Here is a 26,619-nt window from a genome sequence, read left to right as displayed (position 1 = left end):
ACGGTAAGAGCTGGTGTCCCCCAGGGCAGCATCCTGGGATCCAGGCTGTTAATCATAGACTGGACCAATGATGCTGAGGATCATTTCCCACCCGGCCGGAATGGACCTCGCGGCCTATGCTGACGGCGCCACACAAGAGTATTCATACCTGCCAGTTCAGCGATCATGCAACAGGGGGCGGAAGGCTGCCTCGCTGGACTGAGTGGAAGATTGCGTTTGAGTCCTTCAAAACCTAAACCGTGCACACCATCGCCAGTCTTGGCAGCTCCTGGGAACCACCTTCGACACCACGCCAGTCAGTGAAGAAGGCCGCCTGAATCTCCTGGGAGTCGGTGACATTTGACTCCCAACTGACATACGCCCAGCATATTCAATCAATCCGCTCCAGAGCCCAGCAACGACTAGGCTTCCTGTAGAAAGCCTCTGCTGTTCCAGAATCCCTGGCAGGCTCCGAGCATACAATGGGTTTTGTCCGACCTCTGCCCGCCGCGTCCCCTGGTTTAGCTTGGTCCGCCACATTCGCACTTGGTGAATCTAGACCAGACACAGTGACGAACCATCCACACCATCGGATCGGGCTCCTGGCTCCCCAGTCTCACTCTGCGGTGGACAGTGGATTCGCTCACCTACCTGTACAAGCTCTTCTGCCTGATGCGGACAGTCCACTCAAGTCAAGAAGATCCTCGGCCTGCTGCCCAACGTGCAACATCGACCCCAGGGCATGCAGCCCACCCGCTTGTCTGCTCAGCCTACGCACTCATATCAGCTATCCATCCACCTTCCAGCACGCACTCGAAACAGCTTCCGCACTTCTCTCTCTGAGTTTTTGCAGCTATACGACGTATACATGTACATGGTTTAAAAATTGGCGTTCGTTCTGTTGAGCATCTTCGGTAGGCTACTTTAGTGCTGCTGCGCAATGCATCGCTCGCTACTTTTCTAGGTAGAGAACTCTGGCGCTAGATCGACGAGCTATCTCAAAATCTGTCTATGCTAGCTAGCAGTCTGTGGTGCCACCTTTGCACCATTGGCCGATAGTTCTGTAGAAATACAGAGGCAAGCGAGACAAAATTGGAAATTCCATAGCTGGAGGGAAATGAAAAAGGGAAGACTGCGTGACTATTACCGCCAGGGCTCGAACGAGGGGCCTTCTCTATTGGCCATGCAGCTAGCGATTTGTGTGCGTCACGTTACGCCCAAGGAGAAACGGTCCAACACCTTCTTTTAACACCTTCTTTTAAGAAGGTGTTAAAACAGACTTCGACACTCATGCTTCGTGTGAAGCCACACAGGCTGGTGAGGCGCAGCCCTTACTCACGGTACCCCACAGTCACTGCCACCATCAGAACTCGAACCAGGGATATTTGCGAAGCTCTACCACGAATCTTTGGGGTGCATGCAGTCGTCACCCCAGCAGAGACCAATGCCATGGGCATTTTTTATCAGACCTCGAAACAAACAATGTAGGCAAAATGCAAACCATGCATGTCCTACTAGTGTGACAGATTACCTGACCAGCCCAATAGTACCATCAGGAGAAGATCTTCATTTCCTCTCCTCCCTCCTCTCTTTCCTACCCTTAGAGTTCTTGCTCTCCTGCTCCCCTCCCCGCCCTTCCACTCCCCATTTTGTTTCCTCTGGTGCACATGTGCAGCTGTGATGCCGAGACCCTTGGCCGGCTGAGCTTCACAGGTCCCACCCACTCCGTCCTGCTGGATATGTACCATTGTGTCGAATTCTTCTCCTCATTTTAGTTCATCATGCAGTGAGTGTTCAATAGTAAAAAAATAAATAAAAAATCCACAAGCTAAATGCTGTACTGTATGTAAACGTGTTGCCACGCGAAGAAGAGGCCATACCCATACACGTCATGGACTTATGGTACAAGTACAAGTACATACCCGGTACTTACTGTTTGTACAATGAGAACCACATGGGCAGGTAAACTCGCTGGAAGATGGTGTGCAAGGAAAGGTGCTACGGAAAACGGTGAACTTTGCTCTTCGCTCTCAATCTCAGCCTGAGTTACCACAGTGAGTGTAGTAGCGTTTACCTTGAGACACTTCCACAGTCGGTACCAAAGATATCCAGACAAATTGCTGCACACGATCACCATGATCATTGCGAGTAGTAGTACTAGTAGTACTACAAGCGGCCCAACACTAGTTTTGGACCACATTAAATTTTATCACAGAACCCCGAATGGTTTGTGGAAACACATGACGTATGCACCATGCCTACATGTACATGTACATCCAAGAGTTTTGTACTTTTCATGCACCCCACCCCACAAACAACGAGTTTGTAGTTGTAACAAAATATTGTACATCCAGGGAGTCGTCGGTATACCCGGTATTTGACGACTCCTTGCTGCGTCCCTGGTAACATCTGTAGTTACTTATTTATACATGTTCAATCACCATCGATCATAAGCAGTACGAGTCGTACCTTGTACTCGAACCAGTAACAACTCGTAGCGCTGTGGGCTGCTTTGGATGGGGGGGGGGTCCATCATGGTCTACTGGACCTAGTACTGGTACGTTTCGGAGTGAATTCCCCGAAACACTATTATCTATATTGAGCAGGGAATGGTATAGTTTCTTGCAGGTTTTCCAAGTCGAATGTTCGATGAACTTCTCGTGTACATGTGCTGTTTATGGCAGTCGTGACTCAGTCAAATGTCAAGTCAGATTGGTGGGAAAGGTGCGAGCTCCGGTATGGAGAGCAACCAACTAATACTTGTCGACTTAGAACCCTGAACGAAGCCCAACCAACTTACTTGCCTGCTTGTGCATGACTGTACAGACCTCTTCCTGATACATGTATATCGAGAGTAAAGGAGCTCACGTACTCTTGCTAATTTAAAATATTTCAAGAGTACCTGACCTGTAATAAGCTGCATGGGAGTTTATTCTTGTTGATCTGTAACTACAACGTCATGACTGTAACTAGTTGTTTTACCATGGTTTATCTGTATACAACACATGTACACGTACTGGTACATTGATGTGCATGCCCCCCCCCCTCCCCCCCCCCCCCACACACACACGGCCCCGGGTAGGAGCCTGCGTCTTTCCACAGCAGTTTCAGCTGCTGACAGTGCTCGCGTGGACGTGGATGCAACCGGCACATGTGGGTGGGCGTTTCTAGAAGAAGTTCCTCGACACCGGCAGTCTCTTCCGACAGCGTAGATTGCCATACAACATAAAGAAGAGAGGAGAATCTTGCATGAGGAGCGAATCGGGGCAGTCAAACACCACATCTCACGTGTGTCTGTTTTGCCGAGTTCATCGGGAGAGCGCGGGAAAGCGACTTTTGTCTACATCGGTACAATGATGTACATGTACATGTACCTTTAGACATGAGAAACGAGTCATACTACTGTCGTACCGAACTGCCACTGCTGGCCTGAATCAGGTAAAGGCCAAGGCAAGGGTCTCCTTTTCTTTAGTTTACCGCTAGCACGCTCTGCATAGCCTCCTTGACCTTGTCCTTGTCCTTGAGCCTGGGCATCGCCAGTGCTAGGGCATAGGCATAGGCATAGGCCTATAGCATAGGGTCGGGAGAAGTTACCACTGGTTACTCCGAGTCCCTAGTAGTACTAGTACTAGTATAGTAGTAGGATAATTAGGATAATTATTACTATTAGTTGTAGTAGATCTACTACTAGTACTAGTACTAGTAGATCTATGTTACGTATGTACATGATTGTACTCCCTGACCCTGGTTATCGCCCAGGGACGCGTCGTCATCGCCCAGGGACGCGTCGTCATGACTGGGTTTTCGCAGGGAATCGTGAATGATACAATCATGTCATGTGGAGCGTATTTTTTACGACTCCCTAGCGCTAGGCTAGGCTAGGCCTAGTTTTTCGACAGCTAGCGCGAGCGATGCATCGAGTCCGTACCGGTACCGGTAATAATCGGCAAAGACGGATATTTCCGTTGTTGAACCTGTTTCAGCTTCGACGTCCGATGCCAGGCCAGGAGGCCCCAGAGCATGAGTAGCTTGTTCGGGCTAACAGATTGATGGTGTGGTAGTTGCTGATGCAAGCAACAGAATGAACAAGCTGCTGTAGGGGCAACATGCGATAGATTTAGAAGCGGAGCGGAAACTTGTCGTCCGGTCGTGTCATCATCCGCCCGTCTATGTCCGGATTTAGGCTGTGCCCCTATTTTGTTGTTTGTAATTGAACTGAGAAGAAAAATTCTGTGTATCCGCTTGACCGACGCAACAACAGCCGCTGTCCTCCGGCTCGTCGCATAGGGTAAGATCACCGTAATCGCTGACGTTATGTAGTTTTAGTGGATCTCATGTAAAAGACAGTAATTAGTTAGTTTGCACATCTGCGTTCAAGCGGGATATCCATGTACGTTATGAGAATACCAGGGCCTATGGAAATTCCCTGTGTTGCTGGTTTAGCGTCTGATTGCGTAGACTTAGCTGCTGAGAATGAGAGACAACAAAAATTATTAAAGGCTTACTGATTGTAAGAATAACGCTCTTTCCGCACCTCAGTCATTGTGGACTCAGGTGTTGAATAGTGACAGGTGTACCGTCGAAAGGCAGTAATTGACGAGCAGTGGTGTTGACGCTGATTTTCATAATCGTTACAATGTGATAATAGAGAGGTTCGGCTAAACGCTTTTTGTCCAAAACTCGGCGTGTAGACCTGTCACCTGGGCTGGAGGATGAAAAGTACGCGGTGTGGAGCTCACGGCTTGGCGCGAATCTGGTGATCTACATGGATCGAGCTCCGCGAAGAATTGTTCAAGAACCTCCGGTCTGCGCAGCACTCGAGTGTCGGAATAAGGAACACCATGATATCACTGGAGTAAAGCCCGAGAAGTAAATTTTTTTCAATGTCGCCATTTTGGTTGTCCCGGAGATGCAGCTTGGCTTGCCACAAAGGCGAAGCCGAATCAAACTCTGCGCCCGCGTAGCTTTGCAAAGTGTGGCGCTTTTGTCACGTACGTGAACACGTTACTTGTAGCCGAACCTCTCTAATCTACATGTTACAGGTCTACCCTCGATAGTACGACATCGGGTATAAGACAAACACACTGACCAACCAGACAAGACATGCAGAATCCCTGTATTTCTCTCCAAATTCCCTGGATGGCACACAAACACAAGTGTAAAAGAGCTATTTCCGGCCAAAAAATTATTTCGACGACATAGGAATTCCCGGAATTCTAGACTCTGCGTACAGCACAGTGCAACACTGCAGTGCAGGCAATTCGATCAGTCAGCACACGCCTGGCGCGCCTGTCAGTGCAGATCATGCTGGCTGGGCTGGTCAGGCCTTGAAAGTGACGCGCACAGTTCGAAGTGTGAGTGCGCACCGTACACTTTTTTGAGAAAACCGGGACACTGGAGGTGGGTCGCCGGAGTTTTCATGAACATACTGGATCCAAGACAAAAATGTGGCTTTTCCGGGAGCTTGCTTTAAAGGGGAAGTGCATCGATTTTTCGAGTATGGTCCAGAAGAAAGACAATTTGATATCGGTTCGAATGGCATATCTCTCGCTTCCATACGATAAGCCAAACTTACCAAATCGCCAACTGTATACTCACGTTGCCATAGCGACCAGCGCAGTGATGACGTACGAAAGGCTTAGCTATACCACGGAGAATGTCGATCACTGCAGAAATTGGTCATTTTCAATTGGTTTATTGTATTCACGAAGTGAAAGAAGGGCTGTGTTCAATGCTGTTAGTGCAGTGAACTGTTTGTTAGTAGTCCTCTCGGTCGTGTACTGGGACGTGACACCGACAGGAGAAAGCTGGAGTGCGGAGACACCAGCAGACAAGCGAAAATAGTGACGAACAAAATGCTGAAATCTTGGTTGGGACAAATCAGACGTTCAGCATTTCCCCCAACCAAGGACCATGCCGTTTGCTCTTTCCACTTCCTGAAGATGGATGTGATGCTTCCTGGCGACTCTCCTATCTCTCGTAACATGTTCTGAAGCCAGGTGAGACGACGGGTGGTGGAGATTGACGAATGAAATAATGTCGTAGGTTTGAAAGTTTGCTGAAAATGTCTCAGGAGAGATGACGAATTCCAAGCATCTTGTCCTGAAGGAAACCATTTCCTAGGCACAGTCACCCTAGGGAAATGCATGAGAAGGGCGATAAATAGTTCACGGCACTAACAGCATTGAACACAGCACTTCTTTCACATCGTGAATACAATAAGACAAATGAAAATGACCAATTTCTGCAGTGATCGACCTTCTCTGTGGAGGAGCTAAGCCTTTCATACGTCATCACTACGCTGGTCGCTATGGCAACGTGAGCATACAATTGGCGATTTGGCAAGTTTGGCTTATCGTATGGAAGTGAGAGATATGCCATTCGAACCGATATCAAATTGTCTTTCTTCTGGATCCTACTCGAAAAATCGATGCACTTCCCCTTTAATAAAATCCCGGGAGTATTGCCGATTTCCCGGAATTTTCCCCGAAAAAACCGGGAAGGTTGGCCTGTGTGGACAAACCCGATTAGCAGACAATGATCCAAAATCCCTTGACGCCTGAAGCACGTACCTGCAAGTCTGGATTGTAGATAATACTCGGTATAAGACGATTTCTTTAACCCCCCCCCCCCCCCTCCCCTGGTTGTCAACTAGCGAAGGTAGAATTGTACCAGGAACGCGGTTTTACTACGAATACCGGGCCAATGCTGCGACTTGTTCCGAACATTTGAGGATAATCACCCTACCTGTCTTTGGCTGTGCGGAACTGCGCCTCTAAAATCCTGAAGCAGCAGCTCCACCTGCACACGTACACGATCAACCCCCAAGACCGGCGGAAGCAGTTTTGGATTGGTCTGGCCATACCCTAGCCATTCATACTTTGTGTAGGATATGATGGGTAGGCATGACCTCCTCAGCAGTAGACACATGATGCTGATGCCTGATGGCCAAAAAGTTGGTCCGGCTATGGCCTGACCAGCCGGACCGGTTCCGCCGGACCTGCAACCCTACAGCAAATACTTTGCAGACACCTCTACAATACAGTAAAACCTGTAACTAAAGACCACCGTGACTAGCGACCAGCCTGCTACTACAGACCACTTCGCCAGGCATGGACGGTCTAACATTCATACTATGTTGTGCGGTGCAAACCTCTAACTAAGGACCCCCTGCCACTAAAGACCGCTTTCTCTGGCCCCAAGGGGTGGTCGTTAGTCACAGGGTTTACTGTACTACGGACACCTCCATGCTAGGGACACGTGTGTTCAACCTCCAACTGATCTTGTACATGTGTTGCTCTGCAGGATCTGGACAACGTTCACACATTATCATGTAAACCGGGCAAGCAGTGCTGATCTGCAAGCCTATGCGCGACCGTGTGAGCCATATTGACATACCGGCATCACGAGAGAGCGAGGGCAGTGACGTTCCGTCGGACGGAAGACCTCGTCGCCATGCATCCCGTACTGAAAGTCGGCAGCCAGGTTCTGATCGGGATGGGTGCAGTGATGGCCTTTGCATTGGTGGTGACAACGCTGGTAGCATGGGGACAGGCTATGCCGGAGCATGGCTACTTTTTCATTATCTTCCTCGCGCCAATTGCTGGCTGCACCTACCTTGCTTGCTGCGGAGTTCGTCTGCTATTTAGACGGCTTCACTATGGCCAAAGTAAGCAGGTTGCGGTATGGCTGGCCAGTGTCGTATGGCTTAGCAGGGTGTGGTATTGATGACCTGAATGCATTGAGTGCAGTGAAACCTCTGGTTATGAAACAGTTCAGTTTTAAATATACAAGAGTTGAAGCGGGTAGCATCATTTTCTTCGGTTATCGGGTTCGGGTAGTTTTCCAAGGGTAGCACGGGTATACCCGATCGGGTAATGGTTCCATGGTAACACCACAATGCACCCCTTCCCTTACACACTGGGAAGACATGCGGAGTATGACATGAATTTCTACACGTGCACTGTACATGATGTCGTCTGCGCCTTCGGGTTTTCGGGTACTAGAGTATTCTGTACCCGTCCCACGGGTAGCACGGGTAGCACGGGTACCCGATTGCCCGTCCCACGGGTAGCACGGGTAGCACGGGTACCCGATTGCCCGTCCCACGGGTAGCACGGGTACCCGATTGCCCGTCCCACGGGTAGCACGGGTACCCGATTGCCCGTCCCACGGGTAGCACGGGTAGCACGGGTACCCGATTGCCCGTCCCACGGGTAGCACGGGTAGCACGGGTACCCGATTGCCCGTCCCACGGGTAGCACGGGTACCCGATTGCCCGTCCCACGGGTAGCACGGGTACCCGATTGCCCGTGCACACCACTAAAGTATGCATTCACTATCCAAAGTGTACGCCTTAGGAGACTTGGCACGTGCCCTCGCACTGTACATACTGTTCCCTTCACCGTGCTTCCACTGTCTGGTGTTCATATTTACGTTGCACAATACAGAAGTGCAAATATCGTTGTGATAGCGTCATAGCTTTATGCACACGCGAAACGCGAATACAAATTGTACTCAGGGCCGCGTGTAGAATGATGGCAACGGCCGTGTAGCTCAATGTATATCGGGCTCAGCTATAGCAAAGAAACTACTACTTGTATAATTGTCGTACGTGTACGTAGGAAATTCAAGTAAATGTACACACGTACAAGGAAAACACCTCCTTTTGCTTCTCGGTGATATTTCTTACTGAGGAGAGAGAGAGAGAGAGAGAGAGAGAGAGAGAGAGAGAGAGAGAGAGAGAGAGAGAGAGAGAGAGAGAGAGAGAGAGAGAGAGGGAGAGGGAGAGGGAGAGGGAGAGGGAGAAGGAGAGAGAGAGGTAGAGAGAGATAGGGGGAGAGAGAGAGAGAGAGAGAGAGAGAGAGAGAGAGAGAGAGAGAGAGAGAGAGAGAGAGAGAGAGAGAGAGAGAGCGTGGTGGTGGGGGTTGCCTTTCCTTGATAAGCTATACTTACCGGTTGCCTTACATGGATTTCTGTGTACCATATACACTGCAGATGTGGCTGACCCGCAACGTCTCAGCATGCCCATCAATCAAATGTATTTCCGGTCCGTCATTCCCGCGCTGATTGGACTGCTTCTTGCACTGAACTATATCCTGACAGGAATGGGAACGGCACATGTTAGAGGCGTGCTACAGGTGAGTCTTGTCTTTTCAATCAAACCTGTCTTTAGTGCCCCCCCCCTCCCCTTGCTCTTTTTCCATGTGCTCAATGGACCAATTTCATAATGCTCTGATTGCGAGAAACTAGTGCAACCAGAAATAATTCAACTTCCTCAACCTTATGAAGACATAGTAGTACTTGAAGGAAAGTATGAAATGATACAGGATACTTTTATGGTTTGTCTTTGTCCGCATTGGAGTCTGTCTGGGCTTGTAAGCCTTAGGTGCATACAATGTTTGCATACACATGTCATGTGTACGCTGTGTGTGCTTTCTTGCAGTCGATTCTTCCGCTGACATTTGTTCCGTTCACTATGGCCCTGAGCTATCTACTGCTTGGCTATCGCCCTGTGATGCTGGAGGTAAGCCGGTCAGTACCTTGCATGCCATGGCTCGTCAGGGGTGTCGCACACGCTACATTCACCACGGTATTTACCGTACCACTATTTACCCCAAGTACCCCGTGAATCAATCAAATGCACTGATTTGGGCTCTAATTTTCCAAAATTTTCAGCTCAGCCATCCCCCACGAGTAAATTGTACTCCAGATGGCTGACCGTACCACACTAAAATACCTTCCGACGCCCCTGCTCATGATCTGATCAAGTGTATGTACAGTGAAACCTGTCTAAGACAACAGCTCAATTCAAGGGACCTTCGAAGTGTGGTCTCTGTTACCAGGTGGCCCTCATCCTGGGTCGTTTAACTGGAAATAGCATCCTTTTGGTTCTGGTGTCAGTGGTCTTTCAGGACAGGTGGTCTCCTTATCCGAGTGATCGCCTTGACAGGTTTTACTGTACCGGTCTGATCAAAAACAAAGATTACAGAATGCTGCACGGAGATCGCAGAGTTCAGAGCATGACTTTCTTGGTAAGGGAATCTGTCACTATCTGATGATGGTCTGTGCACTAGAACTTGGGTAAGCCTGGAAGATAGTTTGCTGCATGATACAAAAGGTATCATGAGGCCACAGATTTGAGGTTCGCAATGCGGTACTGGACAGTGCTCTGCATAACAAGGCAATGACCATGCCATTTATTAAACTCTTACACTAGCTGCGAATCCTGCTTTCCATGTTGATAAGCCCCTCTGTATACTGTGCCTGTTGCACCAAGGTGCTCGAGATCACTTTCGAGCCACGACTTTGTGCTCAACATCCTGGATGGTTACTTTTCTTCGGATCTCAGTTTTATTTATTTGCACCATAGCTCAGTGGTTAGAGCATCGCTGGCTACAAGCGAGGGTCCCTGGTTCGAGTCCTGGTGGTGACTCCATGCGGAGTCATTCGCCTGCTCCAAGCGGAGTCATTTGCTGGCTCAGCTGCGAGCCATCTAGCGGCTCCAAGCAGAGCCATTATACCAGTTGCTCGAATCGGCACTCCCAGCTTAATGCAAAACTCGGTTGCTCTGTTGTGAGGTGGGGGGATGCTAACCGTAGTTAAACTTTGATTATACAATAATACAAGCATTGGCATAAAATGTACCCCAAGTGGCCAGACTTTTAGTCAAGTAGGGATTGCGCATGCCGCGCTGGTATACATTATCCATTCTACCATGGATATCGGATTCCTTGAATGGCCCAAGTTTTGCTCAGAAGGGAGGGTGGACCGGTGCGAAACCGGTGTACACATTCTACTCCTATAAACGTGGCACTATCTACTAATGGTGTTTGCCGCCACTCCAGCATGCGAAGCTCACTGGCTGATGCCATGTTCGGCATGTGCGTACCATTGTGTTCTCAGCTTGTAGGTGGCGGCACAGTAATCTGCGGTGCCCTAGTCTCTATGATACCGGATTGGATATCACCACCGTGTCAGAAGAATGTCACCGACTTTGAAATGGCATGCTATGGGATCAACAACACTGCATCTGTGATGAGCGAGTCAAAGTGCTTCCGTCTCCATCGCTCCGGGTCAGAGGTAAGAACCGGATTTATCTACAGATTTGCTGCAGTGATGGCATTGACTTTGCATGCATGTACTGGTATTCATTTTAAGGTGAGGACAAGTTCTTTTCCTGCTGCATTCTAGTTCTAGTTATCAGCCTGTGCCGGCATGCATGTGTTCATCGCCCCTTTGTTCTGGGTGGGATTACTCGAATAATGTCAGACAACCGAGGTGATCAAAACTTGAAGTTAGGTGTGCGGGCACAGGACAAGGTTAGGTGTGCAGAGAATCAATCATTCTGACTGGACGATGTGTATTGGTGTCTGTGTGCGCTTTTGAAGTTTTAGATGAGAGACGTGCAGAAATTAGTATCACCGTACCGGAATTACATGTTACAGCCTAAAAAGTCTGACATTCCCGTAGTTCCAATGGCACTTTTCCAACTCTGTTTTCTGTGCCGTGTGCAACCACACAGATTGCATGGGATTATTTGTATCTATTCAGTGTGCCGCTGATATGCAGCACAGGAGTACTTCTGGAGTTCTTTCTGAAGGTAAGCCTTTGGAGGCCCCAATTGTTACCGATTGTTTTGTTTCGAGATGAAAAACTTCATCTGGGGGTGAGCGGGTTTGGAGCTATTCTGGCTTTCAAGAATAATTATTGAATACACAAACTCCAGTCAAACTGATGGTGCTAAATTTCAAATTAATATTTTTTTCTGGATTTCATTTTACCTGCAGGAAGGCTGGGGAGGGGGGGGGGGGGGCTGGATGATACGAAAACTGAGTTTTCAACAGTTGAGTAGCATTTTCACTACACGTACACTGTAACCGTGCACCTCACATATTGTGGCATAATCCGTTTTTGCGGCGGCCCTCATCACTGTGTATACACATGTTGTCATCAAGTTTCTGACTTACACCCTTTAGTTTCAAGCTGCCCGGGTGAGAGAGGACTGGGTGTATTCAGATATCGTTCACTATGAGATGTGTTCACCACGAATATCGTCCATATTTTTATTTTCCAGAAACGTGATTTCCTCAGAATCCCGTCATCGTCGCAGCGAAATGGTGAGGAACCACTGATATCAGAGGACTCACGACAGCGCCATGCAAGAGATAGCACAGAAGATGCAACCATCAGTGGCGATGTGGTCGGAGAGCTGAACTTCTTCTTGGCAATCGCGCTCATCATGGTCTACCTTGCCATCTTCCTTGCCGCCCTCATCTGGGTCAACGTTATACCAGGAGTCGTGCCTTCATGTGAGAACGTCACCCACTCATTCAAGACCCTTGCCCAAAACCTCAGGGTATGTATGTATGTATGTGAGTGTGTATGTATGTGTGTGTGTGTGGAAAGACTGCGCTGTAAAGGACCTCCGCTCATGAGACCTTGAAGCGGACTGGTACAGAGTGGCCTGTGACTCTCGCCCAGACTGGAGGTTGGCTTACACCTCGGACGCCCCGGATCCCCTCGTACCGGCACCGGTGACTTGTTTCACATGCGCCCGGCACTTCGCACGTCAGGGTGACCTCGCTAGGCACAAGTGCACGGCTGAACGGCAGAAGCCGGTTTCGGAGCAGAGAGGTGCATGCCAGTGCCCTCGGTGTCATCGTTGGTTCCGGAGCCGCGGAGGCTTGGCTGTGCATCGTTGCTCCGCTTCTACCTCGTGCCCAGTACCGACCGAACCAGCTGCTGTTGTCACCGGTGACACTACCGCTCGGAGGTGCTGCAATGCTCACTGTGGCACCTGCAATCGTTGTTTCCGCTCAACCCAGGGACGCAACCGCCATCGCTGTTCAACGCACTGCCACCGACCAACGGCCAGAGAATGGGACAAGTTCCCGCATATGTGTATCTGCTCTCGCCGGTTCCGACTAGTCTCGCATCTGGAGCGCCATCGGGTGGCGTGCTCTTTCTCTCTCTCTGCTGCCCCTCCGGGGCCCACGTGACCCTAGTGGTAGTGGCTCTACAGGACAGGACAGGATGTGTGTGTGTGTGTGTGTGTGTGTGTGTGTGTGTGTGTGTGTGTGTGTGTGTGTGTGTGTGTGTGTGTGTGTGTGTGTGTGTGTGTGTGTGTGTGTGTGTGTGTGTGTGTGTGTGTGTGTGTGTGTGTGTGTGTGTGTGTGTGTGTGTGTGTGTGTGTGTGTGTGTGTGTGTGTGTGTGTGTGTGTGTGTGTGTGTGTGTGTGTGTGTGTGTGTGTGTGTGTGTGTGTGTGTGTGTGTGTGTGTGTGTGTGTGTGTGTGTGTGTGTGTGTGTGTGTGTGTGTGTGTGTGTGTGTGTGTGTGTGTGTGTGTGTGTGTGTGTGTGTGTGTGTGTGTGTGTGTGTGTGTGTGTGTGTGTGTGTGTGTGTGTGTGTGTGTGTGTGTGTGTGTGTGTGTGTGTGTGTGTGTGTGTGTGTGTGTGTGTGTGTGTGTGTGTGTGTGTGTGTGTGTGTGTGTGTGTGTGTGTGTGTGTGTGTGTGTGTGTGTGTGTGTGTGTGTGTGTGTGTGTGTGTGTGTGTGTGTGTGTGTGTGTGTGTGTGTGTGTGTGTGTGTGTGTGTGTGTGTGTGTGTGTGTGTGTGTGTGTGTGTGTGTGTGTGTGTGTGTGTGTGTGTGTGTGTGTGTGTGTGTGTGTGTGTGTGTGTGTGTGTGTGTGTGTGTGTGTGTGTGTGTGTGTGTGTGTGTGTGTGTGTGTGTGTGTGTGTGTGTGTGTGTGTGTGTGTGTGTGTGTGTGTGTGTGTGTGTGTGTGTGTGTGTGTGTGTGTGTGTGTGTGTGTGTGTGTGTGTGTGTGTGTGTGTGTGTGTGTGTGTGTGTGTGTGTGTGTGTGTGTGTGTGTGTGTGTGTGTGTGTGTGTGTGTGTGTGTGTGTGTGTGTGTGTGTGTGTGTGTGTGTGTGTGTGTGTGTGTGTGTGTGTGTGTGTGTGTGTGTGTGTGTGTGTGTGTGTGTGTGTGTGTGTGTGTGTGTGTGTGTGTGTGTGTGTGTGTGTGTGTGTGTGTGTGTGTGTGTGTGTGTGTGTGTGTGTGTGTGTGTGTGTGTGTGTGTGTGTGTGTGTGTGTGTGTGTGTGTGTGTGTGTGTGTGTGTGTGTGTGTGTGTGTGTGTGTGTGTGTGTGTGTGTGTGTGTGTGTGTGTGTGTGTGTGTGTGTGTGTGTGTGTGTGTGTGTGTGTGTGTGTGTGTGTGTGTGTGTGTGTGTGTGTGTGTGTGTGTGTGTGTGTGTGTGTGTGTGTGTGTGTGTGTGTGTGTGTGTGTGTGTGTGTGTGTGTGTGTGTGTGTGTGTGTGTGTGTGTGTGTGTGTGTGTGTGTGTGTGTGTGTGTGTGTGTGTGTGTGTGTGTGTGTGTGTGTGTGTGTGTGTGTGTGTGTGTGTGTGTGTGTGTGTGTGTGTATTGTATGTATGTACTCAATCTGCGGACAGAACTGTTTCATCCTTGGACTTATCAGCGCAGCACAGAGAAAATGAGGCCGAACCTCATAGCAATGAAAAATAAATTTTCCAAAGCCAAATTTATACCAGGCCCGAACGTATGTGTATGTATGTATATATGTAGGACTCAGTATAGAGTCCATGCACTATATGATGTCCAGCACCCTATATAGAGTCCATTGGTCCAAAATCCACTATACAGAGTCCAGGAATCCACTCAGTTTTGATCAGCTTCATCCTGCCGCGCAATCCCCTATAAGGAGTACACTTTTTCTACAAGTCCCCTATTCACGGTCCAGGAGTCCAGTTTATCCAGTCACGCCGTCCTAGTCACGATCCTGTGTGTTGTGCCCGAAAGAGAACACATTTTCAGTTTTGCTTGCCTCGTGGCAGCGCATTCCTTTCTTCACTTCAGCCATGGCTGCCAATTCTGCTGTGCAGTTGCTGACAGTAATCTGTCTCGAGCTAACCAAGGAGGATAAGGAGACGTTCAAAATCAAATCTGGAAAGCGTCTTGTGGTTCTCTGAAGACGCTTCATCAGTGCGCGGGATGAAAGCAGAAATTGCAGAACGAGAAAAGTTCAGCACAGTTCAAATCTGACGAGTCAGGTACACTGACGCTCTCTTTCGTTCGACGCCACAAGGATCCCCTGTTTGGCTGGCCATTGCTGCCAGTAAGACGTTTGAACGGTTTCATCAGAGCGAGGGATGAAAGCAGAAAGCGGAGAAAGAGAAGTTTGAACGGTTTCATCAGAGCGAGGGATGAAAGCAGAAAGCGGAGAAAGAGAAAAGTTCAGCACAGTTGCAATCTGACGAGTCAGATACACTGACACTCTCTTCCGTTCGACGCCACAAGAATACCCCTGTTTGACTGGACAAGAGCTGCCTGTACCACCGTGTCAAAAGACTGTCCAACTACATGGCAGGACGATGACTGAGGTAAGGAAGCTTTTACTCGTTTCGATTGGTGACAGGTCTGCTGAGCTGTTCTGTCGTTATGCTTGAATTTTTTTTCCATTTTCAAGGAGCGTATCGCGTTTGTTTGATGTTGCTTGAATGAATGCCCTAAAAGTAATCAACCACTTCGTAATAGTCCTCAAGGACTGCAAGGACTTTGCATCAATCGTATATGATCGTCTAGCTATCATCAATTATTATTTTATTTCATGAGAAATGTATTTTTATCCCTGTGATAATTATGTGAACTCCACGACACTCTTCCTGTAGTATGATGTCAAATACAATGGGATCCACAAACGCAGTGCCAGTGTACTAGTAGTAGTAGGACTAGGAGGATTGCTTGTATGCCAATGACAAGAAAAAGCTTCTCAAGCTAATACTCGTATTCCCTGAAGTAACCGTTTTGATGTCACGAACATGACATTGTGTCAGTGAAACTGCCTCGTGACAACAAATCATTGCATTTCCATCTTGGGGAAGACTGACTGACAGCAACGCTGTACAGATTGTTCAAATCATCTCATTTCAATTTAGTTGCAGTGAAGTGAAACACTGTGTACACTACATATATGTTGGTGTGTCTGTGCGTCTTGAGTGTGCACAAACGATCTTATTCCTCGTATTACTAATAGATTATTGTCCCCACCATCACCTGTTCACAGGTCTTTGAGTGGATTGATTTTCATTGAGCATCACATTCGTTGAGAACTTGGTAGTTGTGTGCTCCCATGCATCATTACGGTAATACGCGTATCCTTGTGCTATCTATTTGTTGCAGGTGTGCTGATCTTCAGAAGCTTGCGGAACTGAGTGCTGCTGAACATTTCCATGGCCATGAGCAATGGTGAAGCTTGCTATTGCACTCTCAGCATGTGCTAGTATTATGCTGACCACTGCACTATGTTACTCTCTTACACTACTACGTGTATGTAAACGTGCGTGTACCCGTCCCCGTACGCATTCGTTTCGTATAATTATTTGTTATCCCTCTTGACTTTACATGTAAATGGCTGGACGTTTGCATGGCTGTTGGAGTTGCGTGTGTATTGTGTCTCTACTCTTTTCTTGGTGTTTTCTTGGCGTTGTATAAGTTTGTGTGTGTGTGTGTGTGCGTGTGTGTGTGTGTGTGCGCGCGCGTGCGCGCACAATAATTTGAAAACAAATAATTAATCCTGGGCTCTCCATTATTCTCTTTCGATTCTTGTTTTTTTTCTAGGTATTTTCTTGGCGTTGTGTGGGTGTGTGCATGTGTGTGTGCATGCACAATAATTTGGCAACACTACATGATTGAGATATTGTAATTTGCAGCGTCTGCGAAGAGACCACTTGATTTGAGGATGGTGTTTGTTTGTTTTTCATGTAATGAAGTGGCTGCAGTGGCGCCTCAATACATCTTTTTTTATCTTGAGAAGTGAATGATGTAAAGGATTAAAGGGAGAGGCCGCATTCTGGTTAATATTCACTGCTTACAGCAGATCCTATGTCTATTTTCGAACTCGATAGGGGATGCCTAATTGGCTGGACTTTATACAGGGGGCGTTGTCCACATAAAGACCTTTTTAGTTGATTTCAAAGTTTGGACTCCGTACAGTTGATTTTGGACCAATGGACTCTATATAGGGGTGAAGCCAATTGGCTGGACTCTATACAGGGAGTGATGTCCATCGAAACTTTGAGCTCACAGTTGATTTCAAGTTTGGACTCTGTACAGTGGATTTTGGACTAATGGACTCTATATAGGGGTTGGACATCATATAGAGGCTGGACGCTCTACTGAGTCCAACATATACGTATGTATGTATGTATGTGTGTGAGGGGGGGGGGGGGGGCAGCTGTGGGTTTGTACTGCTGCACTATGATGACCTACACTACAATGCTGCTCAATGAAGTCCGGTCTCGTGACGGTCATGTTTGCACGCTGCTACTGGGATGCATCAGTTCACATCCCAGAACTTGCAAATCTAGGGCTGCACAGTGCCCGGTATGTACTGGACTCAGGCGATCGAATTTCATTGAAAAGCGCAGTACTTTGGGAAGTGCATAATAACACTGTTTCTTAAATAATTGCAATTCTATTCTGCTATTCAATAGCCCATTGCTAAGCTTCGTCTGCAAGCTATTTGCTTGCATTACATCATGTCCATTTCTTAGGAGAAGAAGGGGTTTACTGTGCTATTGTTGTTTTGTGAAAGCGTGGCACTTGATTTTCACAAGCTAATTGAACAGCATCAGAGGCTCCTTTGGCGGTTGAGGACTTTGAAACTTTTTTCTGGCACATCCACGGTACCATTCTTGGCGACTCAAAGTACACGGTACATTGTTGGTAGCGAATCTCTTAGTGCTCTCCATTTTCTGTTGTTGCTGCTGAAGGTTGCCTGGCGGTGTACATTTTACAAGCATGGCGGTTATGAGAACAACCTCACCCGCACCTACAGTTCTCCACTCAATAGCAGTCTGGCTGGTTCTGAAGGTTGCCTGGCGGTGTACATTTTACAAGCATGGCGGTTATGAGAACAACCTCACCCGCACCTACAGTTCTCCACTCAATAGCAGTCTGGCTGGTTTGCATCACCCCGACACGTGCACACATGCCGTGAGCATTTTTGTTGCACAGCAAATCGCTACTACAGTGCTACTGTGCCTTCTTGTAAGTGCGACCGGGTGTGCAGCCGATTCTGGTGGGTTGGGGGGGGGGGGGGGGGCACCTGAAATGATCCAGCACCACATTTTGTAGCGGTATATGTGTGTGTGGAATGCGTGTGGAGTGGGGGGGGGGATACCGTATTTTTCCGGTTGTAAGTCGACCTTTTACGACTTAAAATAGAAGGAGAAAGGGTGGGGGTCGACTTACAACCGGGATTCGACTTATAACCGGGAACTATCAGTATCTTACAAAAAATGACCTGCACTGCATGCACGAGTGCACCATGTTTACACATTTTGCCAGTTTATTGGCCTTTTTCAAGGATTGGGACGTTTTATCCTCCAATAAGGAATGTTTACATAATTTGTTGATGTGTTAGTAGCAGGAGGTGGTTAGTAGTGCTTCTTTGGGTGAAAACTTTAAAGCGCAGAATTGAGACCTCCAGATAGGGGGTCGACTTATAACCGGGGTCGACTTACAACTGGTAAAGTACGGTAGGTGTCACTAAGTCATAGACTACTTGCACAAGTTCCAGAAAGCCCCATTGCCAACATTCATGTGCCAGTGTGCCTATAGCCACAAGTTGTTGACTGGGTGAGGTGAGGGGGGGGGGGGGGGGGGGAGAGTCTATTGAATTTGACATCATGAGGCCTTGAGCAAGGTTTGAGTAGATGAAAAAAGCAACAACACCAGACGCTCACTTTTTTTAAGAAGGGGGATGTATGCTCTCCATTTAGGACGTCAATTTACACATGATCATACAGAGTGTGTATGCGACGCAGTTGATATAAGTCAAGGTAATCTGTCATGCTTTAGTTTTCTTTCCTCTGTGCATGTGTGTGTATGGTAGTGTCAGTTTCTGAAAAACTGGGGGGGGGGGGTCAACCTCATAGCCTAGATCGTTCATATTTTCATGTGTTACATCTGCGGTATGCTGTGCTTCGTGAAGTTCTAGGCTGTTCGTTCTTCGACGGCTGACTGTACTGTATCTGCTCCACTGTGTGTATCTGCTCCACTGTGTGTATCTGCTCCACTGTGTGTATCTGCTCCACTGTGTGTATCTGCTCCACTGTGTGTATCTGCTCCACTGTGTGTATCTGCTCCACTGTGTGTATCTGCTCCATGTTCAGTTTTTGATGGTAAGAGAACATAGTGCTACCTTCAGTATGGCAGTTACAACAATAGGACCGGTTTTGTCAGCGTTCCTGCAGATGTCTCCCGTGGTAAGTCGCTGGCTGTACGTATGGCTACAACCTGTGCTCTGTGCCCTCTCTTCAGCTTGCCCTGGGAGTCGATCCGATGTAGATAAGTGTTTGTTTGTTTGTGTGTGTGTGTGTGTGTGTGTGTGTGTGTGTGTGTGTGTGTGTGTGTGTGTGTGTGTGTGTGCATGTGTGTGTGCACGTGTGTGTGTGTGTGTGTGTGTGTGTGTGTGTGTGTGTGTGTGTGCATGTGTGTGTTTTGTGTGTGTGTGTGTTTGTGTGTGTACGTGTGTATGTGTGTGTGTGTGTGTGTGTGTGTGTATGTGTGTGTGTGTGTGTGTGTGCCAGTGTGTGTGTGAAAAATTGAAAAATAGAGATTCACTGGCCAGAAAAAGCCACTTCAATCAGCTGTGTGGTGGATACCAGGCTAAAAATTTATGGCGGTCAATTCATCAGCCTTGCAAGCTGTTGAATGGTGTAATCCCAGCACAAGTAACTTTAGTTGCTATGTCTAACATAGCTGTTCGCTATCATCGCTTCTGCGATGGGCAGGTCTGAGGTCTGAGGTGTGCGTGTGTGTGTGCACGAAGCATGCGGAAACCTCCGTTTTTCACCTGCACTGCCCCTGATGTCACCAGCTGCCCGTGCGTCTCTGTGTTATGTACAGCTGTCATTTGGCTACCACTCGTACCGGGTGAAGGACGCCGCATGGTTTTCCTGGGCCGGCTTGGTTATCGTACTGCTCGGGATTCTCATCTACAAGGTAAGTGTTTCTCAAACAGTGTGTATTGTGACGTTGATGGGGTAAGATGCGGTGAAGGTTGGCTCTCTGGCGGATTGTGTTACCACATACTGTAATGGTTTTCCTATCTGTCTCTCAGTCACGCCTTTTCGACAGGCTTTTTTGCCCAATCATGAATACCCATTCCGGCGTGGTACCGTACGTAACTAAATAATTCCGTTATGCTTTGGCATCACATCCTTATGCACAGGCTCCTTCGGTTTCAGCAGTGACGGATCGGTACCCGCATCTTGCCGCCCGTAGCCCGGACGAGTCAAAGTCAATTCTAAACCGATGGCTCGACAAGAAGTTGATACACTACGCTCGTCGGACGGGTGACATGCGCCACAGGCACACAGCACGCCGCTGGGCACCAGCAGTCAGCTCCCTGTACAGACTACAAGAATCGGCGAGCTGTGACAGTTCTACCGATAATGGCTGACCAGGTTTCCTCTCCGAATACCATGATCCGAGTTCCGCTTGCCGGAGTGGTCGAAAGTGCCCAGCTTGCCCGTTGTATGTCTCTTTGAAGATGTTAGACTGGGTTCAATTGGGTGAATTAGCTACCCATCGGTCTGTTGATTTTCCTGCTAGGCTTTTTCGATAAAGACGGGCAGCCGTTTGGTTTGCAAATCCACCGTCCAAGTTTCGAAGCTCATTCTAATTTATCAGAAAGTGTGTTGTCAGTTCTGGCTTCTTGTCCTCGACCAGAAAATTATTGGACCTAGGATGATACGATTTTGTGGCAAGGACCAGGAAATACTTGGCGGCCTCTTTTTATAATTATTTTAGGAATTATATTTTTTACGATTGAAGTGCGCTCAGCACCGTGATCACTATGATCTAGGATGTACAGCATTAATGCAATGATTCTTGCTGTTATCTCTTCTTAGTTCCTTTTGGATCACCGCATAGCGGCGCATACAGATACATGTACTTCTCTTTAGACATGCCGTGTGATGCGGCCTCGGCTTTCGCGGTGTTCCGCGGCTAGGTACGTACCCTGCTGCCTTGCTGATTTACGGCCGTGTCATTCAAGTACAGCTGCTATGATATACATCGTAGTTCAAGTACCCGAGATGCCGGGATGCCGTATCTCATTGACTGTTGCTGTACCCGGCCGCCGCTACGCCGGTGACACGCTCACTGACAGTCTGTGTATGGCCCATCGTCTAACTACACTCTAAGATATACCAACGTGCTGTGTCACGACCAAGGAGTTGTACCCAAACGGTTTGGGTAAGACGGGTCACGGCCCTGAATGGACCGAGTGCATACATGCTTGCATGTTCGTGTGTGTGTCTGTGTGTGTCTGTGTGGGCGGGGGTTGCGTATGTGTGTACAGAGAAGAGGTCACGGCCCTGAATGGACCGAGTGCATAAATGCGTGCATGTTCGTGTGTGTGTCTGTGTGGGCGGGGGGGGGGGGGGGGGTGCGTATGTGTGTACGTGCGTGCGGTGTGCGCACATGCCAACCTGGCAAAAGGCAGCCCTTTCTCACTGAAGCAATTCAGTGGATGTTGGACCTGGTCTGTAACTCGATGTCTCGTTACTATCGTGACCTGTAATTATTTTGAAGCTTTCATGGCTGAGGTTGCTGGTGCATGTATGTCTTCTAACGATGTTACATCATTTCGATATGTAGCTCTGTGAGCATGTGGTAGTCAGGGTGGAAAAATGCCAAAGTGATAGTAAAACTAAAGTTGCTATTGTCTCTTGGAGTATGCTACTGCACCAGGGCCTAGGGGGTAGGTACTGAAATAAAGATCTATGAGTACAGTCATGTATACATGGAGCGATTCCGGGACGTACAAAATCTAGATCTAGATCTACGACTACGTGTAGCTAGCAGGGAGTCTTAAAATACCGGTATTTTACGACTCCCTGGTATTTTACGACTCCCTGGAAGCTAGTAGTACTTGATTATCGCACCGAAGCTATCGCCGCCCCACATCATAATCAGCAAAAAAGTAGTCTACTGTCTTCGCGATTATACTTCAGAATGCTCTGTCTCCATATCAATGTGTTTGGCCTAGTTTCCTAACTCTTGATAGCTTTTTTGTAGTGAAAATTCATGAATTTTGTGATTTTATTTGAATCCTTGGTGTTAACGCATGCGTGGAACACCAGGTTTCGTTGATAAAAGCCCTTGTTCCCTCTATGTTCTTCGGCCTTTTTTCTAGCTCGCTCGAAGTAAGTTTCTTGGCAAGCTGTTCGATCTCGTTATCGACTGTTGTCTTGTACAGTACTTCCTCTTGGTTGTATTTCTAACTTGGTGTGTCTCTGTGCTTACTGTAGACCGCCTTTCAATCATCAAACTGTCAAGTCCACTCTCAAGGATGGACTCGTCTGCAAGCTCCTTTACCTCTCCCGATGCTGCTGGTCAGTCATCGAGGATCATGGCGGACATGATGAGCCAGTTTGGAAAGGTCTCGCAGGTGATGGAGCAAATCGGCTCAGACGTTTCAAGTATTGCGGAATGAGTGTCTGCTCTGGAAGCGGCTCAATCCCGCCCTGACCCGGCACGAAGTGCCTCTATTTCGTTTTCCGCTCTGGCGCCAAGAGCTTCTTCAACACCGGGTAAAACCCGTGAGATCCCCAACCCCTCGGACTGTGAGTCAGAAGAGGAAATGGACGAGTCAAGCTTGCTTGACAAATCGTCTCAGGATTTCAAAGTGTCCTCGGATACTTTGGAATTCTTTCGGGAGAAATTTACAACAACTACCTCGAACGAAGTTCGGCGCCAATGGCGTAGTCGTTTTGGGCACCCCAAAGTAGATGTGGCCTCTGCGCCCATCATGGACAAGATGGTGAAGTCCCGATTACACCCTGCGACCAAGTCGCGAGACAAGGCCCTGTCGAAACAACAGGCCTTGCTTTTGGACGCCGTAGGTCCTTTGACCTACGTACTAGAGGAAGCTGGGAAAGAGACTCTCACCGTACAAGCCACGGTCGAAGCATGCCAACAGGCGTTGGCTTTTATTGGCAATGCAAATATGCATTTGAATAGAGAAAGGCGGCGAAATGCCATTCTTTGTATGAATCGCGACCTTGCCGAAATGGCAGAAGATGACGATACGTTCAAAACGTCTGCACCCCAGTTGTTTGGAGATGGCTTCTCCAGAAAAGCGAAGGAACGGAGCGAAGAGCTCAAATGTTTGTCGCAAGGCTTCCACCGGATCGTTTGTTCGAGGAGGCCGAGCCAACCATGCCCCACGGGGAGGCCATTCAAATCGGGGCAGTTTCAATCAGAACGGCAACCGGTTCCGACCTTACAGCGGAAACCAGTACAATCCCCAGTTCAACAGGAAGCCCAACGACAGAAGTCGTCAGGAGTCAGCAAAGTGAGCCATCCGCCTTTACCCCTTCCTCTAAAGGAAATAAAGAGTTTTCAAAACTACTCAATGTCTTCTGTTGTGAGTGGCACTGTGCTCTCCAGCAGATGGGTGTAAAAGACATGACAGAAAGTGTCGTATTTCACCAGTTCCCGATTTCGGGAAGTGTAGCAATGCTTGCACAAAACTGGAATGCAATCAGCTCAGACCAGTGGGTCTTGAAATGTATTCGGGGTTACACAATTCAGTGGCTTCAGAAGCCCTTTCAATCTCACTCTCCAAGAGAGATAGTGTTTCGGGAGGAGGAGAAATCAAAATCTCCCTCGAAATAACTTTGATGGCGAACAAACAGGCCATTTCAGAAGTTTCAATACCCGAGCTTGGAAATGGGTGTCAGAGACCTGACACAAAGTGTCTCGACCCAATGCATGGTTGCGGGGTGTTCAGGGTTACAAAATTCACTTTGTTCAAGAACCCTTTCAAACCGTTTCCCCAAGAGAGATTGTATTTCAAGAGGAGGAAACGAAAAAGATCTCCTCAGAAGTTGTCGCAATACAAAGCAAACATGCGATTTCCGAAGTATTATGCCTGCAGATCAAACGAACAATCAGTTTGTGTCTCAACTCTTCGCTGTCCCGAAGAAAGACAGAGCGATAAGACCGATTATCAATCTGAAAGCTCCGAACCATTTGTGGAAGTGTCCCATTTCAAAACGGAGGGTATACACATGTTGAAAGATCTGCTGAGACCAGGCGATTTCATGACGAAAGTCGACCTGAAAGATGCGCACTTCATGATTCCCATTGCCAGGCCGCAGACCAGCGAAAGTTGCTGCGTTTTGCATGGCAGGGAAAGATGTATCAGTTCAACTGTCTGCCGTTCGGACTATCGTCAGTCCCGCGGGTTTTTACCAAGACCTCAAGGGCGGTGATAATCACACTCAGGACTGAGGGTGATCATTCATATCGACGATATCCTGAGCATGGCGGAGAACGAGACAAACGACCACACGGCCGGCCTGATTTTCCTCCTGGAGAATCTAGGGTTCATTGTGAATTACCAGAAGCCACAACCGAACTCCACCAAGGAGATATATTTTCTCGGCTTAATACCGGTGAACTCCGAGAATCTGACGATCAGATTGCCGGAAGAAAACACGATCAGATGCAAAAAATTGCGAGAGGAAAAAACACACTCAGCAATTTCTGTAACTCACCTGTTGGGCAAACTGAGCCATGCTGCACATGCGATTCCACCAGGTCCTTTGTTCTATCGAAACCTCCAGGGCTGTTTGCAGAAAGCCCTAGAGGAGGGATCTTAGAATTACGATCATCCTTGTCTCTTGAGCAGCGAAGCTCTGGAGGATTTGGACTGGTGGATCGATCACCTGACAGACTGGAACGGTCGTCGCCTTCTCACGCCGATACCAGACCTGGTGATAGAGACGGATGCCTCGACAGTGGGTTGGGGATCATCTTGCCAGAACTCCCAAACAGGCGGTCCGTGGAGTTGTCAGGAACGAGAGATGCATATAAACTGCTTGGAGCCGTTAGCAGCCTTCCTGGCTGTAAAAGCATTTCTGAAGTCAAGTCGAAATCTTCTGGTTCACCTGAAGATGGACCGTGAACACCACAGCCTTGACGTATATAAACAAGTTCGGAGGCACTGTGTCTCCCGACCTCAATCGCCTCACCAAAGAGGTGTGGACATGGTGCATGGCAAGACAGATAACTCTCCAGGCCACTCACTTAGCAGGATCACTAAACACAGTTACAGACGACGAGTCTCGCGTGATGAAAGATCGATCGGACTGGATGTTGCATCCAGATGTATTCCAGGAGATCTTTGCTCGAATGGGTCCCATGAATGTAGACCTGTTTGCCTCTCGGCTGACACATCTCCTGCCGATGTATGTGAGCCGGCGTCCCGATCCAAATGCGATAGACGTGGATGCCTTCTCGTTGGACTGGACAAAGTGTCATGGTTATGCCAACCCACCTTGGAACCTGATAAGCAGAGTAGTAGCACAGGTCTGCCCTCAGAAATCTCGGATAGTGCTTGTTGCACCGGTATGGCTGAGTCAACCGTGGTATCCAGCCCTCCTGGACCTGCTGGTAGAGGAGCCCCTGTTGCTTCCCAGCACTCCAGATCTGATTCAGCCGACGCACAGCGTAAACGAACCGGAGATAGTCCCTCGTCTAGCCGCGTGGAATATCTCAGGAGAAAGTACACCAGTCAGAATGTTTCTGAGGAAGCTTCAGAACTCCTCCTTGGATCATGGAGGCAGAAATCTACGAAGACGTACGACTCCCTATTCAATAAATGGATGGGCTGGTGTCGTGAACGGAACAATGATCCCTTCTCAAGTGATATAGCCACGATTGTCAACTTCCTGGCATCATTGTACAAAGCTGGTTATCAATACCGCTCTATCAATATTGACAATAATTACAGATCAGCAATTCCTTCCGTCCAGGAAAAAAACTGACAGGTATGACACTGGTCAACACCCAATGGTATCTCGTGCAGGTATCGATACTAGTATCTTCAAAGCACACTCTGTGCAGAGTGCTTCTGCATCCGCAACAGCGGATGCTGGTACTACTACGAATGATATCTTGAAAGCAGCAGACTGGAGCAGCCAGTCGGTCTTTCAGAAGCTCTATTATTAGACCCCAGCATGATGAGAAATATGCTCAGGCAGTTCTCTCGAAGCTGTCAACCACTGGCAGAGAGCTACAAAATCACATTGATATGGAGACAGAGCATTCTGAAGTATAATTACAGAATGGCTCAGACCACGCAGTGGTTGCCAGCTATTCTGGATTATATGAAGAATGTGATGTCGAACATATCAATGTCCCAACCCTGACCCTCCCTGTGTTATAATGCACATAATATGCTTATTCCGAGGCTCGCTATTCAAAAGGCCGAAGAACATAGAGGGAACAAGGGCTTTTATCAACGAAACCTGGTGTTCCACGCATGCGTTAACACCAAGGATTCAAATAAAATCACAAAATTCATGAATTTTCACTACAAAAAAGCTATCAAGAGTTAGGAAACTAGGCCAAACACATTGATATGTTCGACATCACATTCTTCATATAATCCAGAATAGCTGGCAACCACTGCGTGGTCTGAGCCATTCTGTAATTATTTGTGATGGCACGATGACGTCATTGACGCAACGAATGCATTTAAAAATATGCCAATATTTTAGAAAATGGTACATTGTCATTCATTGTTTTTGTTTCAGGAGAAGGCG

The 26,619-nt window shown here is 48.3% G+C and overlaps 1 protein-coding gene across 1 annotated transcript; it reads left to right on the top strand.

Annotated features, from left to right (window-relative positions):
* The first annotated feature begins 3,885 nt into the window (after positions 1-3,885).
* Positions 3,886-22,499, top strand: LOC135810514 (uncharacterized). Its single transcript, XM_065324005.1, has 11 exons — positions 3,886-4,267; positions 7,285-7,648; positions 8,977-9,119; positions 9,425-9,505; positions 10,885-11,061; positions 11,504-11,581; positions 12,056-12,337; positions 17,764-17,863; positions 19,168-19,176; positions 19,904-19,999; positions 22,315-22,499. Exons 2-11 carry the CDS (start codon positions 7,435-7,437, stop codon positions 22,497-22,499), a joined length of 1,365 nt encoding a protein of 454 aa, XP_065180077.1. The 5' UTR covers positions 3,886-4,267; positions 7,285-7,434.
* Positions 22,500-26,619: the final 4,120 nt, after the last annotated feature.

Source organism: Sycon ciliatum, chromosome 2, assembly GCF_964019385.1.
Source record: "Sycon ciliatum chromosome 2, ocSycCili1.1, whole genome shotgun sequence".
Classification (NCBI taxonomy): domain Eukaryota; kingdom Metazoa; phylum Porifera; class Calcarea; order Leucosolenida; family Sycettidae; genus Sycon; species Sycon ciliatum.
The sequence above is the reverse complement of the archived record's forward strand: the minus strand, read 5'-3'. Positions and strand labels throughout refer to the sequence as shown.

What these genes read in the sequence shown, in the direction of transcription:
- LOC135810514 (XM_065324005.1), top strand. Translation starts at nt 7,435, where the DNA reads ATGCATCCCGTACTGAAAGTCGGCAGCCAGGTTCTGATCGGGATGGGT. An exon ending in ACGGCTTCACTATGGCCAAA is followed by an intron (nt 7,649 to 8,976) that starts GTAAGCAGGTTG and finishes TATACACTGCAG; the next exon opens with ATGTGGCTGACCCGCAACGT. An exon ending in TCCATCGCTCCGGGTCAGAG is followed by an intron (nt 11,062 to 11,503) that starts GTAAGAACCGGA and finishes GCAACCACACAG; the next exon opens with ATTGCATGGGATTATTTGTA.